This window comes from Sinohyriopsis cumingii, chromosome 12 (assembly GCF_028554795.1).
Source record: "Sinohyriopsis cumingii isolate HCF-2022 chromosome 12, ASM2855479v2, whole genome shotgun sequence".
In the NCBI taxonomy this organism is placed as follows: domain Eukaryota; kingdom Metazoa; phylum Mollusca; class Bivalvia; order Unionida; family Unionidae; genus Sinohyriopsis; species Sinohyriopsis cumingii.
Window position 1 is genome coordinate 73,743,068 of NC_142972.1, and position 16,579 is coordinate 73,759,646.

General features: G+C 35.2%; 1 protein-coding gene across 2 annotated transcripts in view; it reads right to left on the minus strand.

The window, feature by feature from the left end:
* The window catches only part of LOC149786746 (pyrokinin-1 receptor-like), a 206,954-nt gene that overhangs the window by 103,656 nt on the left and 86,719 nt on the right, over positions 1-16,579 (minus strand). The window contains exon 1 of one of the 2 annotated variants that reach the window (XM_089977261.1): positions 14,515-14,981. The exons of the other annotated variant lie outside the window; for it this stretch is intronic. Coding sequence (XP_089833387.1) covers positions 14,515-14,836 — 322 coding nt within the window. The 5' untranslated portion in view covers positions 14,837-14,981. Of the gene's footprint in view, positions 1-14,514; positions 14,982-16,579 lie in introns of those variants that run through there. 2 annotated transcript variants of the gene reach the window in all.

Below are 16,579 nucleotides of genomic sequence, written 5' to 3' on the forward strand. Positions count from 1 at the left end.
TCTATTTCTTATATCCTTAGCAACAACGCTGCACATTTGTGTATGCTGATGCTCCGTTGTAAGTTTTACATGCTCCAGCCAGAAGTCACTGTAACCCATGTCATGCTTGATAAAGAGAGTCAAACTGGCGGATCCTTTAAAAAAATGAAAAGCAAGCAAAAATGTGATGTATAAGTCTCTAAGTCAGACTTATTGGTTCACGTTATAAGTCTGATGACATGAATTACATATTGGTTTCCACTTCACATTGATATTGTTGGTGAACATGTAATATTTTTAATGGAATAAATAAGGAGCACCTCTTGTGCTTTTATCACATTTTAAAGATATTTTTTCCTGTGGATGATATATTTTTCTGGTCTCTAATACTTTACTTTATTTAATGCATACACATGTAATAACCAAGGTGTTTACGTGACTCTGACGGATAAAAACGACGTGCGTGCATGCTAAATCGGTGATGGGGATTATTTTATCACAGCAACGGTCAAACAAACGACGTATTGTCTGAGTTGAGATAACCACGCGCTCTAAAAATCAGAGGATGAAACTAGTGTTTATTTGTATAGCTTGCTGAAATAGTCACGAAAACCGCTTGAAACATGTCTAAGTTATAACTACTGGTCTGGTTTTGCACTGGATATTTAACACATCATAGGCTATACATGGCAAGCCTTTTCACATACGCACGTTGTCCATGCCAAGATTCGAACCCACGCCGACAAAGGTGGTATGTGTGTGATCTGTAACGGCAGCGCACTAGACCACTCCGTCACCCTGGGACCCGATAACTCTTAGAAACTGTACATGATATATAAAGGCGGATAGCCAAACCACGGACATGCGTCATGAATATCCCATAAACTGTAGGTAACTCACGTAATCTCCACACTTTTGCCAGCGACAGTATTAGTGGGCGGTCCGTAGGCATCAGCATGTGCTACGGTTTGAATGATATACGGTGATAAGTTAATTCAGCGTGAGGTCAGACGATTTCAACGGGCTGACGAGGAAAGGAAATAGCTGCATTATTGATCAGGTTAACTGGTATCATTTTGTTGGGCAAATTTAGCCGAGAGAGTTTTCTACTCATTTCGGATTGTCTTTCCACATTGCCAGATTCGCTCTGCTGTAAACAATTTGCGTAGCCCAAGTTAATTATATTGCCCTAGTAACCATGCTTCAGCGGTTATCATTTAATAAAAGATTCGTACTTTATACGGTTCATGACGGTATTTATATAAAGAATAATGATGAGGTAATATATTCACGTTTTATCTTTAACTTACACATTACAACGCAAAAGTTCGACATATTTTGCACGTTGTCATCAAGCATTCTTAGATCAAAACCATAAGATGGATTGAGGGATTTTGAAACAGGCTCTGATTTGTTCAAATGGATCTTAAGCAAACAATATCAAATATGCCTTGAAGTATTTTAACACGCAGAAATGGTAGAATTCGTATAACACATTTGGTATAAACATATTTCAATGCAAGAAAATATCAAAAACGTTAAAGCGTTTTAGAACCGGGTTTTCCTATCTAGTTTTACTATTTTGTAAATAAAAAAATGGCATTCACAAATGACAAAATGTGAAACTGAAAAACATCATTTATTATTTTAGTGTCAAAAGAAAACCCTTTGCAACTTACAATTTGTGTGGCTGAACTATATTTTAAAAAAAAATATCATTTAATATAATGTTTACAGCAATAACCTGAACTGATAATGAAAATGAGAAAGAAAATTCAACTGGTCAAGACATCCGTATTAATACGATTTTTTTTTTCCTGATTGTATATATATGGTTCAAAGAATACCTGTCGACTCGGGTTGCAAGCTGTTTACTCGCCAAATTAAAGAACAGTTAGACAAGAAAAAATCGTATGATCTCCAATTATCAATTTTTGAGGAATGAGATCTTTTAACAAGTTATATTTCGCATCTTCATAAATCTTCATCTGGACCACATATAAACATTTAACCATGTGAGAGTAGAACCGATAATGTACTCTATCACGGACATAAGGTCATAAAGACCTCATGCAGATTCAAGACCCCAATCAAACTATACCCGCCATCCTTAGAATGTTAGTAAATAAATACTAAATAAAGCTAATAGAAGGCTCTTTGAGTTGAACCACTTAAATATGAAAATTAGTCAAAGCTAAAATGTGATGCTATATAATAAATTGGTACCGGATGTTAATAACAGAATAGGTATGTGATTATAAATAATCGAATGTGTATGTGATGCTTCTATAATCCAGTGGGTATGTGACGCTGTGTGATACTATTTAATCGAATGGATATTTTTTTTTAACCTCAATGCCATAGATCTATGTTAAATTATTAATATTCCACGCTAATATTTACCGTAGGTGTTGTGGTTTGAATTGCTTATCAGTCCTTTACGTGAAGGCAACAAGAAATAAATAAAATTGAAACATCATTTGCTGCAACCTTGGGCATGGTAAATGTAAGACTTTCTCTTTTGATGTAGAGAGTGCTGAAACTAGTGAACAAAACTTCATTTATCACATTTTCCCACTTCATGTAGCGTATCTGAAAAAAAGGTGTATCGTAATCATGTACTTTTAAATCAATTAGCACAACGACGGATGAAATTACATACACCGTTGTGATTTTTTTGGTGTGTGTGCGTGTGTGTGTGTGTAAAGTTAGCCATTCTACTACTGACAAATTGAAATGTTATCTTTAAACACTGTCTTGTATATACTGAAAGAGAGAAACTGTCGGTGATAGTATGCACTACCGCTCATGTTTGCATGCTTTGCTGCTTTCATTGACGTTGAGCAATACAAAGGCTTTGGGGAAGCTGGGGTGCTAAAATAATCAATCCAGATATACAAATTGTTTTACTGAATGCATTGTAGATGAGCTTATGTAAATGTGCTGTGGATATCAGTATATTTCTAATGTAAGATACTAACCAATCAGCTCACCCATGTAATTTTATATTTTCTAGAGAAATATTTAAATCAAAAACAATATTAAAGGTCGGTAAACTGTGTCTTGAGTTTGTTAAACATGTGACCGAGTAGGATACACATCCGCGTCCATGTATATAGCCTTTTCCGCAAAGGAAAGTCCAGTTATTTGTATACAACTTTGGATAGTGTAATTCCTGGCTGCATTCTCGGTGGATACATGTTTGAATATAGTAATAAGCCCAGAAACAGAGTGAGGCAGAGGAGTATATTGCCAGTCCTGGTTAATACCAATTACCTATAACTGCATGTAGCTTTGCGAATGCCTGACATCTCAATGTGCCTTTGCTCACCCTCAGATTTACAGCCATTTTGCCCTATGTAGAAATGGATGCATACTAACACAAGCGATTTGACATTCCTTGTGTTCATATGAAGAATGGTGCAACAGCGGCTCAGTGGTAAATATATTAAACTTGCATTCGAACGGTCTCGGGTTCTATTCATGCCCATTACTTCATTGTGTTTGGCTCAGTATATCGTTTTATGTGTTGTTCGGTCAGGTATCAAACTGACAAATATCACATTAAGTAAAGAATGAGTGTAACGGACCTAAAACAATTCACGTTTTTTTTATTAACGTTCCTGAAAGATGCCTAGCAGGGTTTGCAAGTAGAACACAAAGATGCGCTGTACTTGTTTAAAGTATGCAATACATCGTTTGGGGCAAAGATTAGTGTACAGTTTATTGGTATTATATTTGAAAACTGGGGTTGAAATTAAAGCACGAAGTCTGACATATCTACTTTATTCCCACAATTGAAATGCTTATGTTGTTATCATGATGCTGGATGCTCATATCTCAACCGGTTTTCCATTCAAAAATAATAACACCCAGCCCCCCACCCCTGTCTCCAATAATTCCCTGTACTCTGTAATTAAAAGCATATTCATAGTATAGCTGAATTGTTGCACTATTATGTCAAACAACGTTATGACGTTAAATATGGGTAGCAGCACCCCATAATTTGTCCATATTGGAAATTTCTTCTAGTAATTAAATTATTGGAGTATCAGGTAAACAAGTTAAACAACCTCTTAGCCATTCGGAAAACGCATCCAGGTGTTCATGCAAGAGCAAGAATGAAACTTATTCTGGCTTTCAATTTTAAATACATTACCATGTATCGGGAATTAATTGTCAATACATTACCTTATATCGAGTATTAATTATTTATATATTACCATATATCGAGTATTTTCCCCCATCATCATGACATCCAAACGGACATATTTTTAATTTCAAATAGTTTTATTTTAACCTCAACAGATTAAAGGAAGTCAGACTTTTTTATAAGATGAATAAATTGTGACGGGATTTCCTTTTGTTATTCTGTTACATCCACTAAATTTGAAGGAAATTAAATTGATTTTTTTAAGTGAAGAGATTGCAAATAAACTATGGAGGTCATTATATCTTTAATGTTTATAAAGACCAATTTAAAGGAGTACATGACTTCAGAATCTCTTCAAAATAATATTTTGCTCGTCCAAATATTATACGTAAGTTCTGGTTCAATTTACTTATTTTTTGCCTTTGTCTAAATGGATTATCCAGCTATTAGTTGGGCTATGTCAGAGCTATAATATTGTTTTATTTTTTATTTTTACTTTTTTGTTCCTTTTTCAGTTGCGATTTGTATAATTTCTAAATATTACATTTGCTTGTTCAGCTAGACATTACAATTTTTCCAATTACACTCTTCTAATTTTTCAGATATTTATTTTCGTTTTCACTTTGTGCAACAATCTTATATGGGTTTTGTCTAGACCGGTATTGTATCTTCTAATTTATGGGTTTTCTCCCTACCCGTAATGTACGTTCCAGCATACAGGTTTTGTCCAGGCCCCCAATGTTTGCTCCATTCGATTTTAATAGCAGGCCCGGGCAATTTAAATCGTCGTGAATGAGCCTTAGTTCTGAAGAGAGAAGAACTTGTAGTTAGTGTAACTGTCCGATATTATTGCATGACTCGAGCTATCCAAAATGCATGACTTGGTTCCACAATTTATAAACGCCTGTAAGAAAAAGAAGTTTGTCGATATTGAGTGTATGATAATCAGATATTCAGCAAATTCTTAATAGTTTCATATGCAATATAATGCCATTTATATTATGCTTGACCTTTTCCAACAAAGCATATATGTTTCAAAATCCATATTAATAAAGCACACTGGAATATGTAAACATTACTAAGTAAACCAGGCGGCTAAGACCACCTAAGAAGGATTATATATCAGTACAATTCATAAAACAACGTATCCTTTGTGCAATGGATACGTATCCATAAACAATGTGAAGAAGGTATAGAAATGACAGGGTTTGGATACATTATATGGACTCGCACGGTCCATTAATACTAATGTGGATATAAACAAACGAACGTTTCAAGTCTTATTTCGCTTCTATACTAATTCAACCCATAGTGACATTGATATATCTCACGTTGCACCAAATTATATATCAAAGGAACTGGGCAGACACGCCAGCGGATACAATCTGAAAATATCTCGTGAATCTTCGCTAGGCGATCTAATGAGATGAAATATATTAGTCTTGCAAATATTGTCGGACAAATGATATTTGGACGCGATCTCTACCGGATAGCTATCTCGATCTGTTTTCGTATTACATGTGTAGCGATATTCGACAGTGATAATTAGCAGGTATCATAAGAGGCAGTCGACATAATGGATGCGTAGGACATGTCAGATACCAATTTGTATTTATTTTTGTAAGGACTGTTACAAATCACGCAGACAGTGACTGAGAGGCAAATATTTCATTCGATGTGCAAATTAACAGTGACATTGAAGTATATGTATCATTTCCCTTATTTCTCTGGGAAGATTGTTCACTTAGAAATGCCTATATTTTATTTTCCGTATTAAGTTGTAAATTTTAGTTATAATCAGTTCCATGTGTACAATTCAAGCCAGATAATCTACATTTATCTTTTGCGTTTGATAGTATAAACAGCTTAAGAGCGATTATAACAAAAATGTTGCCAGCCAAATTGCACCCTCATCATTTAGTGAAATTTTTGTTAACACATTTAAGAAAATTGTTTTTCTTGAAATTACGGTGGTATGATATTCATTCGGTCTATACCTAAGTGGAGTCAGCTCTCTTCACTTGACTCTTAATTGTCCCCATGCCCATAAACCTGAGTGTCTGGTCTTGTACAAATCATTGAGCGATAGATGATGAATTGAATGCATGGAATGATGTTGTTAGCCTTTACATACTGTTACGTTATGTAGCTGAAATTTTATCAATGAAATCTCCGCCATGAATTAATTCTTAACAGCAAGTACAGCGCGAGTAGTTTTACTTATTTCTGAATTATATTGAAAATTAAATTACAATTATTGATATCATTGCCACAAAACAGTCATTGGGATCTCCCATCTGGGTGTGGGTTGCCGCACCTTGAGTTAATGTTGTCGCCAAGAGGGCTTTAAGCTGTTTGATTTGTTAATGGTTATGTTATTGAATGTAGACGTGCAAAAAATTTGTCTTGCAAAAGGAACACGCTGTTTGTCTGACGTTTCTCATTTGATTGTGGAGCAAGATTATATTATTGTAAACAACTCAGACGGTATATTAATGTATAGTTACTTGCTGAATTGTAGGGTCAGAACAATTATTTTTATCCAGGGTAAACGCTGTTGTTTTTCTCACAGAGTGGTTGGTTCAATGATCGTCCATTCTGCTTTCTCTGCGGCATTTCAATCATTTCACCAAGTATTGTCCACCATTTGCTTTGAATAATAACAGTTCTGCAAGTCAGCACTAAACGTCTCTTCATGTACTGGACATAGAAACAAGGGAGGTTCAATGGGTTTTCATAATAATGGGATGATATTTACAGCTTTATAAATGAAATAGAATTGAGTTTCTGCGTCTGGTAACCATTGGGTATAAATAATCTAGCAATTCTTTTTATGGAAATCATCTCTGCGTTAACCACCCAGAACCGTATAATAACGCTCTTGATATTCAAGGTTTTTCTCACCTGTAGCGGTCGTATTCAGTGTCATGTCCCCAAATTTAAATTTGGACTCATCTCTACTTATAAATCTAGAGACCTTTCAGTGTTAATGAAGTGTGAATTGCATAGCTCGGGGGGTGGGGTGGGGTGAACATGTCCATGTGACGTCCAATGTGCATACAACCTGAACCTTTCCTAGAGTAAGTTTTCTTTACAGCTAGACGGCTACAAATATTTTATAGGAAGGCTTAAACTGCAAGATGGTTTAACGGCATCGCCACTGGGCTTCAACTATGATTTCCATCCTTCAGATCTTTTTCCTACTTTGTATGACCCACCCTTCACCACCAACGATATGCTCTGATCAGCCCCGAATGTTCTTATAGAATAAAAGAGTTGTTGGTTAATGCTCCGAATCGTCAGTTTGCCTAACAGAGACACGCTTTTGGGCAAGCGGTTCACTTACTTGCTCTGCGATAATGTTCATCATTGACCTGGCTTGTACTTCACCGTACCATATCCACCTACTACGTATTTTCATGTTTCTTGCCACTGCTACATATATATTTATATTTTCTTTCTTTCAATAACGACACTGACATAAACGATTTCCTCTTAGGAACATCGCTGCTTGATGTGCGGTTTGAAAATAACGCTGACCCGATTTGCGTGGCCGGGATGAGACTCATTCATTTAAAACATTATTGTTCTTCAAGTCTATAAGGGTCTGCTAAAATTCAATCTCTTCAGGTACTACATTATATGTCCAGTTTATGAGATAATGTGTGTTGTCAACGAGCGATTGCATAACGTCTGCATTTGATGTTGCCGTCATTTGTAAAATGCCTCCAAAATCAGTTCCTTAACTACGTAGAACGAGTAATAACACGTTTATTATGCCATGTATAAGCTTGTCAGATCAATATAAACTGCTACACTGCAGACATCGTAGCGATATGACTGAAAAATTGTTAAAGCTACGTTAAAAATCCAAATCACATCACATATACGCTTGTCAGCATCTCATAAGTGTTTGAAGACGTCCAGTAAGTAGCAAATTTGCTGTATCGTGTTACACAATGGATTTGCCCACCACAATATTATAAAAAGTCAATTACCAATTAACTGTGCCAAAATAACTACACACAAACTTGTATTTAAAAAAAAAATCCACCCACCTCAACAAAAACTTATAATGATAATGGTAAGAATATGATAAAGGTAATTACATTTGTGTGGTCCTAACACAACATTTGCTGTGGGAAATATATAACCTCTAACGCATATGAAAGAAAACCTATTTAAGATCTTTCTGGAAACCTTTAACACACATTCATCCACTACTTTGTGGATCTCGTACGACAGAATACTAAAAAACACGCTTTTCAAAAGTGTGTAGTACACATAAAGTGCGTGTGTTGGTGAGCATGTGCAAGAAGAACTCACGTTAGAATTTGAACCAGCTAGGGTGATTTCCAAACGCTTGATGCCGTAATAGTGTAAATAATTGCACAAAATGACCAGACTTTCACGTGCAAAGTACTATAAACCGTTTATTTTTCTTTGCTTATTTGTCAAAGGGTTGTTAAAGCTAAGTGCAGACCACATATTCTCGTAATTCCAGCGTGATTTTATATGACAATTTGCACGTTTATCGTGTCAAACTTAAATTTGTTCAGCTTGAACCCGTGCAGCGAACAGCGCCAGTAACCAAACCAATTTTATAAGCGCAAATATATGTTCATATTCTTGAACATTACACGAATGTGCGTTTCCATTTCAAAACCATAACGGTACCATGCGTGAACCAATACGACTGTCACTCTACAGAATTACGATGATACAAGCTCATGCGTATATATCAGAGAAAACTAGATATATAAGGAAATTATGTTTCAAATAGTCAGATTAGAATCATGTCACAAAACTGAAATGTACCTACATAAAAACTGTTTATTATCATCCCACTGAAAACAATTTTCTTAACACTCATATCCATGATGATCAAATTATTTTTTCCTGATAAATTCAAGTTATTGGCGAATACTGAGATTGCTCACTCAGTAATTTTTTAGTCTGTTAAAACGTCTACACATTCCTTCTTCCTCCATCCGTTAGACGTTGTAGTTGTTCGAGGGCGAAGAGGTGCAACATTGTGGCTTACGACGAGTCGCAAACATCTGGTGTGTTTCAGTTTTTGTAGATGACGTTATACAAATAAACAACATTGTGGCTTGCGAAGAGATGCAAACATCTATTGTGTTTCAGTTTGTGTAGATCATGTTATACACAAATTAAAATCTGTGACTTCTTTTAACTTTTGACGTTATTAAAACAGTTGGTACAACCTCAATTTTTTTAAGAATGTTGAACGTATCAGAATGCATTCACCTCGAAAACAATGAACTAACTCATGATAAATATTCCTTGAAGAGAATTAGTCATGGAAGCAACTTTTAGACAAGCCATACTCGCTATGAAGAAGTAGCAATTGGTGATCATCGTTATTGATTCACAGCTAATGACATATATGAAAATCCCCGAGCCGCAAATTAACAAATTATCTTCTTCATTGATGCAGAATTCATTTTTTTTTCTTGTACATTTATCAGGAACAAAAGACCAAGTTGTATATCATCGTGACCCTGTTTAACACCACCACGTTCCATAGATAAAACATTTCATATCATACACAATAGATTTTTTTGTGTGCATGCATGAACAAGACCTTAAACAGATTTCCTCATTTGTAATTATTATGCAGTCCCTTTTCTTATGATATGACTAAACGTTGTCGTTGTCCCAGATTAAGTGTTACCGAGCATTGCTCTTAAATACAAATCATTAAAACATAGCCGGGAGTGGGGGTGGGGGTGGGGTGGATTAGCTTCACTGTAAACAAGTAAGATACGAAATCCACTGATAAAATAGAAAAAAAAACCCATACAAAAACAATCAATATTTTCTGCATTATAATAGCTTCTAGAATACAAATGAAAAGTCCTATATTATTATTATTATTATTATTACAGACGATTCACTCGTATCAAGCATTTTGGAAAGTTTGCTTGAAAGATTCTCAAAAAATATTTTTAACAATTGATCGGCCTGACCTTGTAAGTCATAATTGACACTTCCTTCCGAACGTTTTCTTCCAAAGGCATCAATCCAGAATAATTAATTAATATCGCCTTAAGGATGCCATTAATTAATTTTGCCCTAAGGATGCCATTAATTAACCTTGCCCTAAGTGTGCCATTAATTAATATTGCCCTAAGGATGCCTTTTTTCAATATTGCCCTAAGGATGCCATTAATTAATATTGCCCTAAGGATGCCTTTTTTCACTATTGCCTTAAGGATGACATTAGTTAATATTGCTCTAAGTATTCCATTAATTAATATTGCTCTAAGTATACCATTAATTAATATTGCCCTAAGTGTGCCATTAATTAATATTGCCCTAAGGATGCCTTTTTTAATATTGCCCCAAGGATTCCATTCATTAATATTGCCCTAAGGATGCCATTATATAATATTGCCTTAAGGATGCCATTAATTAATATTGCTCTAAGTATACCATTAATTAATATTGCCTAAAGGATCCCATTTATTAACCTTGCCATAAGTGTGCCATTAATTAATAATGCCCTAAGGATTCCTTTTTACAATATTGCCCAAACGATGCCATTAATTAATATAGCCTTAAGGATGCCAATATTTAATATTACACTAAGTATACCATAAATTAATATTGCCGAAGGATGCCATAATTAATTTTGCCCTAAGGATGCCATTAATTAATATTGCCCGAAGGATGCCATTAATTAATATTGCCTTAAGTATACCATTAATTAATATTGCCCTAAGTGTGCCATTAATTAATATTGCCCTAAGGATGCCTATTTTAATATTGCCCCAATGATGCCATTAATTAATACTGCCCTAAGGATGCCATTATTTAATATTGCCCTAAGTATGCCATTTTTTAATATTGCCCTAATGTTGCCGTTAATTAATATTGCCATATTAATGCCATTAATTAATATTGCCCTAAGAATGCTAACCCTTCTGATTATTTAATTCACATTGAATTTATTTTTTGAACCGGAGACTAACATAAATGAAAAGCACCTTTACTTATAGAACATTAAAAAGAGATGATAAATGCTTTATAATGCATTATGGCTTATTGGAAGAAAAAAAAATATTTAAGAGCGATACTACATATTGGACTAACAGTCTGGTCTTAGCGCTCTCAACACCGACGTGGCAATAGCTACGATGTGTAGGTCTGACAGCCACATTTCGCGAAAATAACTGCATGTGACCAGATTGTAATGCAGAATGTACCCATTTCTTAAATGAGAACTTTTCCTGAAATGTATTAAACTATCTTGCGGTTTTGTTGGTATTTGTTATCAATTTTGAAAATGCATATAACTTATTAATTTCATTCATGAACTTGTAATTTCTAACCATATTGCCACTAGGTGGGCCGTCACATTGTAATCATATTCACGTTTTAAGTCAACAAAAAGCCTGTGATGTAAACAAACCAGACAGACTGCTCACTGTTCTTTTCCAATTTCTAGAAATTCTATTTTTCCAAGAAACCTTTGGGCGGTATCTAGCACTTGCGGCGTCTCGTTTAAACATTTCTAAAACAACTTGAACAAAATAGAAAGGAGTAAAACTTACAAACATGTATTTAAAGAGATGAAACTCCCAAAGTTACGAAAGTTTAAAAATTATTCAGAGCTTATCGATCACGGAGAACTACAAGCCTTTCTGACATCATGAGGCAACAAATATAAATATATTTTAAAATAAATGATTTTAATATATATATATATATATATATATATATATATATATATATATATATATATATATATATATATATATATATATATATATATATGAAATACGAGGGAAAATTGAACATCCATTGTAAATAGCACACGGCATTGATAAATCTATTGAAAGCTAATCTAATACAAAGCGCAGGCGAAACAAACAAGAGAATGTAATTTTTATCTTGCAATGACATGCAAAAAATGTTGAATCATAGGTTACTATAGTTCCATTCCAGTACTGACTGCCTTTAAAGACAACGAGCAGGCAATTGTGCAGCATCTCCCCTTCTTGCATATATATAAGACTTGTCAGATATAAGTAAGAAATTTAACACTCCTTTATGTAACAAGATGCAGATCTTAGTTTGTGTCTGCTATCATAGTAGCCCATCTGGCAGCTCTTGATTCGCATAATTAACTATTTCCTTTTTTGTTGGGCAAGTGATTGAGAAAATCAGCCTGCATTTAGATAAAGCAAATAAAGACACTATGATAAAATAATGTTGAGAGTTTATTGCGGAATGCTACAGATTAGATTTATCTATTTCTGATATAAAGGTGCTACCTAAGACCTACTTTTTCAAGAAACAGTCAACATCCGCTAACAAGGACCAGATAAAGAGCTGTCAAATTTCAGCAATTGGAAGCGGGATATTTGGTATATATATATATATATATATATATATATATATATATATATATATATATATATATATATATATATATATATATATATATATATATGTATGTATGTATGTATGTATGTATGTATATATATATATATATATATATATATATATATATATATATATATATATATATATATATATAACGACCGCTCCAACTGCCTGAGTGCCTAAGTGGTCAGAGCGTCCGCCTCGGATGTGGGAGGTCTCGTATTCGAACCCCGGCCGAGTCCGGCCAATGACTTTTTAAAAACAATAATACTAGCACCTGCCTCGCATGGCGCTCAGCATTAAGCGGTTAGTGTTGGAACTGTTCGCTGGTCAGCCTGGTGTCAATATAATGTGAATAGGTGGGACATCATGCTTCATGTCTGCAGCATGATACCCAGTACTAGACATCACTATAAACTGTCACACTCCAGACATCGTAGAGATTTGACTGAAAATACGTTATGGCTGCGTTTTTGACAGTTTAGAGCTCGTTGGACGAAAGAGGCATATGCTAGTAAATATGTGGATGGGTGAGTGAGTGTGGGTGTGATTCGGCCGGGATTCGAACCCGCAACCTACCACATCCGAGGTGGCATCTCTAACGATTGATAACTAATGGAAAATATGTAATTTCATTTCTCAATCGCTTCAAGCGAGCACTAATATTATGGGCATGATCGTAAAAGTATCATCGGGTGAAATCACATAATTTGTACCTACCATGTCAAACGCCCCGGAATTCTGTTTAAGGAAATAGTTCGTAAGTTTGCTAATGAGGACGAGTCAAAATATTAGCAGCTACATGGTGGTTTTAAATTTCTACGGATAAATATGGCACTGATTATTAAATCAAAATTCTGATAAATATCTTTAGCTGCAACAATGTCATTCTTAAATTTTCATATCAAACTAGTACATCGTTATATATTATTTAGCTGTGTCACACAGCTGAAAAATCAGCATAAACGCTCGTTTCAGTATATGTTTCTTCTGGCATTAGATTAGAATAATATGATTAAAACCGAATATAATTTGATCCTAAGTTAGGAACCTTATTGGCTACTACATGTTTGCTCCGTCTTTCGTACCTAAGTTGGTTGAATAAAAGTAACTGCACGATGACGCAAGTCGTATCGTAATTTAAATTCCTTCTTTTCAAACCAAAATGAAAATGCTTACACTCTCTCTCTCTCTCTCTCTCTCTCTCTCACACACACACACACACACACACACACACACACACACACACCAGTGCGATGTAGTCAAAATCAATACTTTAGCAAAGGATTTAATTTTACAAATACGTTTTTCATGAAGACCTCTCTTAATTTGTTTCTTTTGAATTCTGTATTATCCCCGTAATAGGTTTACCGCGGTGTCGGGGAACACATTACCGATGTCACCTTACAATCAAAAAATTTATGGTTATCAATTAATCTAGGGACTATACATAATACACGAAAAAGGAAAAGACACACACACATGCACGCAGAACCCCCCCCCCCCTTTCTCTCATCCACTTTTTATATAAGAGTTGGAATTCTAAAGAGGATGTCCGCAGAAATATTCTACCTGGTTTTTGGTCTATCGTTATATTTCGTATAGACGTACCATATTGCAAATGCGTTGTGTCTGTCTGTCGTACGAACGACCCTTGTCTCCCAATATAATGCATTTTATCTGTTGTATTAATGACATTTCACTCCCAGTATAATGCATTGTGTCTATTGCATGAACGACATGTTTCACCTGATATCATAAATCTTGATTATTTCCTTTAATACAATAATCTATGAACATTTTCTTCGTTTTTGATAAAAACAATACGGAGATTTATATTCAATTTAGCGATGAAATATTTGTAACTAAATAAGATTTTGCCTTTCCTATTAGCAGGAATTTTGTATACACTGATCTTTATTTTAAGAGCGAAGTTAATGTCACTCTAAAAAGAAAATGCCACTTACCTAACAGCAACATGAGTACATCAGATATAGCCAGACTGAACAGGTAATAATTGGTTGTTGTATGCATATATCCATTCCGAGCTATAACAATACAAGTACAAATATTCCCCAATGTACCGGAGATAAATATTAGAGAATAAAGGATGAGCAAAATAACTGCCCAATGCAGATCTTGCCTCCTTGGGCCAAGTTTGGCAAGTAACATTTCCTCCGTGCTCAAAAAGTGTGAATTATTAGATATATTGCTAAGTGAAATAAAATCTGAATAATTTCCATTTGGTATATAAACATTTTCACCAAGATCATCCACAGTTGATTCCATTATTGCTTGAAAATAATATACTTCGGTTACAACAAGTTGTGTGAGGAAATGATGAGTTCTGTCAGCACATGTATGCAAGCACCTGGTAATAATTACTATCTTCACACACCAGCGAACGTATGCTCTGCGTCAAAGGCTCTTGAAGCATATACTCTCGTTGATGACAGCAAAGCTTGAAGTGAGCGGAGAACAGATTGCAAATTTCCAATAGCTACCAAAGACCTTGGGCAAGTAGAATGCCAGCCAACATCCTCAGGGGCAGTTTAATGGATCGGTACTGAATCGCACAACGGGGCGGTAAATTGTTACATGAGAAAGAAACAATCAGAAAGAACTAATATACCAGGTAAATAATAAGTTTAACATGATCAACACGGAAACAAAGGTTGAACAACTAATTTTGCCACTAAGTCGGTCATTTCAACCATTATACCGAACATGTGTATGTATGCATATTAATGATACACACATGCATGCATACATACCTGCAGGGGCCAGTAGCTTCTCGTGGGTCGGTGGTTCTTCCCTGGGTTTTCCAGGGTTATTCCTCCACCAGTTATACTGGCTGCCATGTATAGCCTATCTAGTGCTGAAAAATGGCGTTAAACCCTAGAACAACAACAACAACAACAACCTTCAGGGCCGTTACATGTTTGCGGTGGACGAAATGTTGCTCTGTGTGAGTGTCGCATTCGAGGCTCATTATCAGAAAAAAAGATATTATAAACTCTATTAATTGCCGCCCCCTTCCGGCTTGGCGCCCCAGGCGGTAGCCCATATCGCCAGCTCCTTACGACAGGCAAGCATACAAGCATCGATTGATACATATGTATGTACGTACATATGTATGTATGTATGTATGTATGTATGTATGTATGTATGTATGTATGTATGTATGAATATGTGTGTGTGTGTGTGTGTGTGTGTGTGTGTGTGTGTGTGTGCGTGCATGCATGCATGTATGTATGTATGTATGTATGTATGTGGGGCCCCGAGTCTAGGATTCGGCTAATGTGGATGTGTGAGAAAGCTTGCCAGTACCTTCTCGTGGGTTGGTGGTTCTTCTCGGGGTTTTCTCGGGTTCTTCCTCCATCATTATTACTGACCGCCATGCATAACCTATCGTGTGCTGAGAAAATGGCGTTAAACCCACAACAACAATAACAACAACAACATGTATGTATGTATGTATGTATGTATGAACGTATTTATTTAGTTATGACACCACATTTTTTTAAAATATATCACCTATCATTCATTAATCAAATTAACATTAAACAACCAACACAGATTTATAACTCTTACTATGAATTAATCCTGGAAAAGCAAACGAGATTTTAAAGCTTTTTTCACCTCCGACTGATACAAAAAAAGCTAAAATGTCGAAAGTAGGCCATTTTAATATCTACATATTTCGTTTCTACCTTTGTCAAAGATTTAAAATGCCTTTTGTCTTATCGTTTTCCAATCGGTAATTGTCAATAATAAGGAAGAGTCTAAAATGAATTTGTTCAGACTATATTTTAACACTGAAACACGGCAGGACATGAGCATGTTCACATCTCCATCAAATGTTGATGGGAAAGTAAACATTAATCAGGAGACCGGATGGATTGCTGGTTGTTTGCTTTGAACAGTTTTTTTTCCCCAGCATTTTATTTAGCTTTGGGCCTTTCTCGTGGACACAAAGAGGCACCAGCTCCATGCTGTCTGGATCGAGTATCAAACAGGTTAACCTTCAAT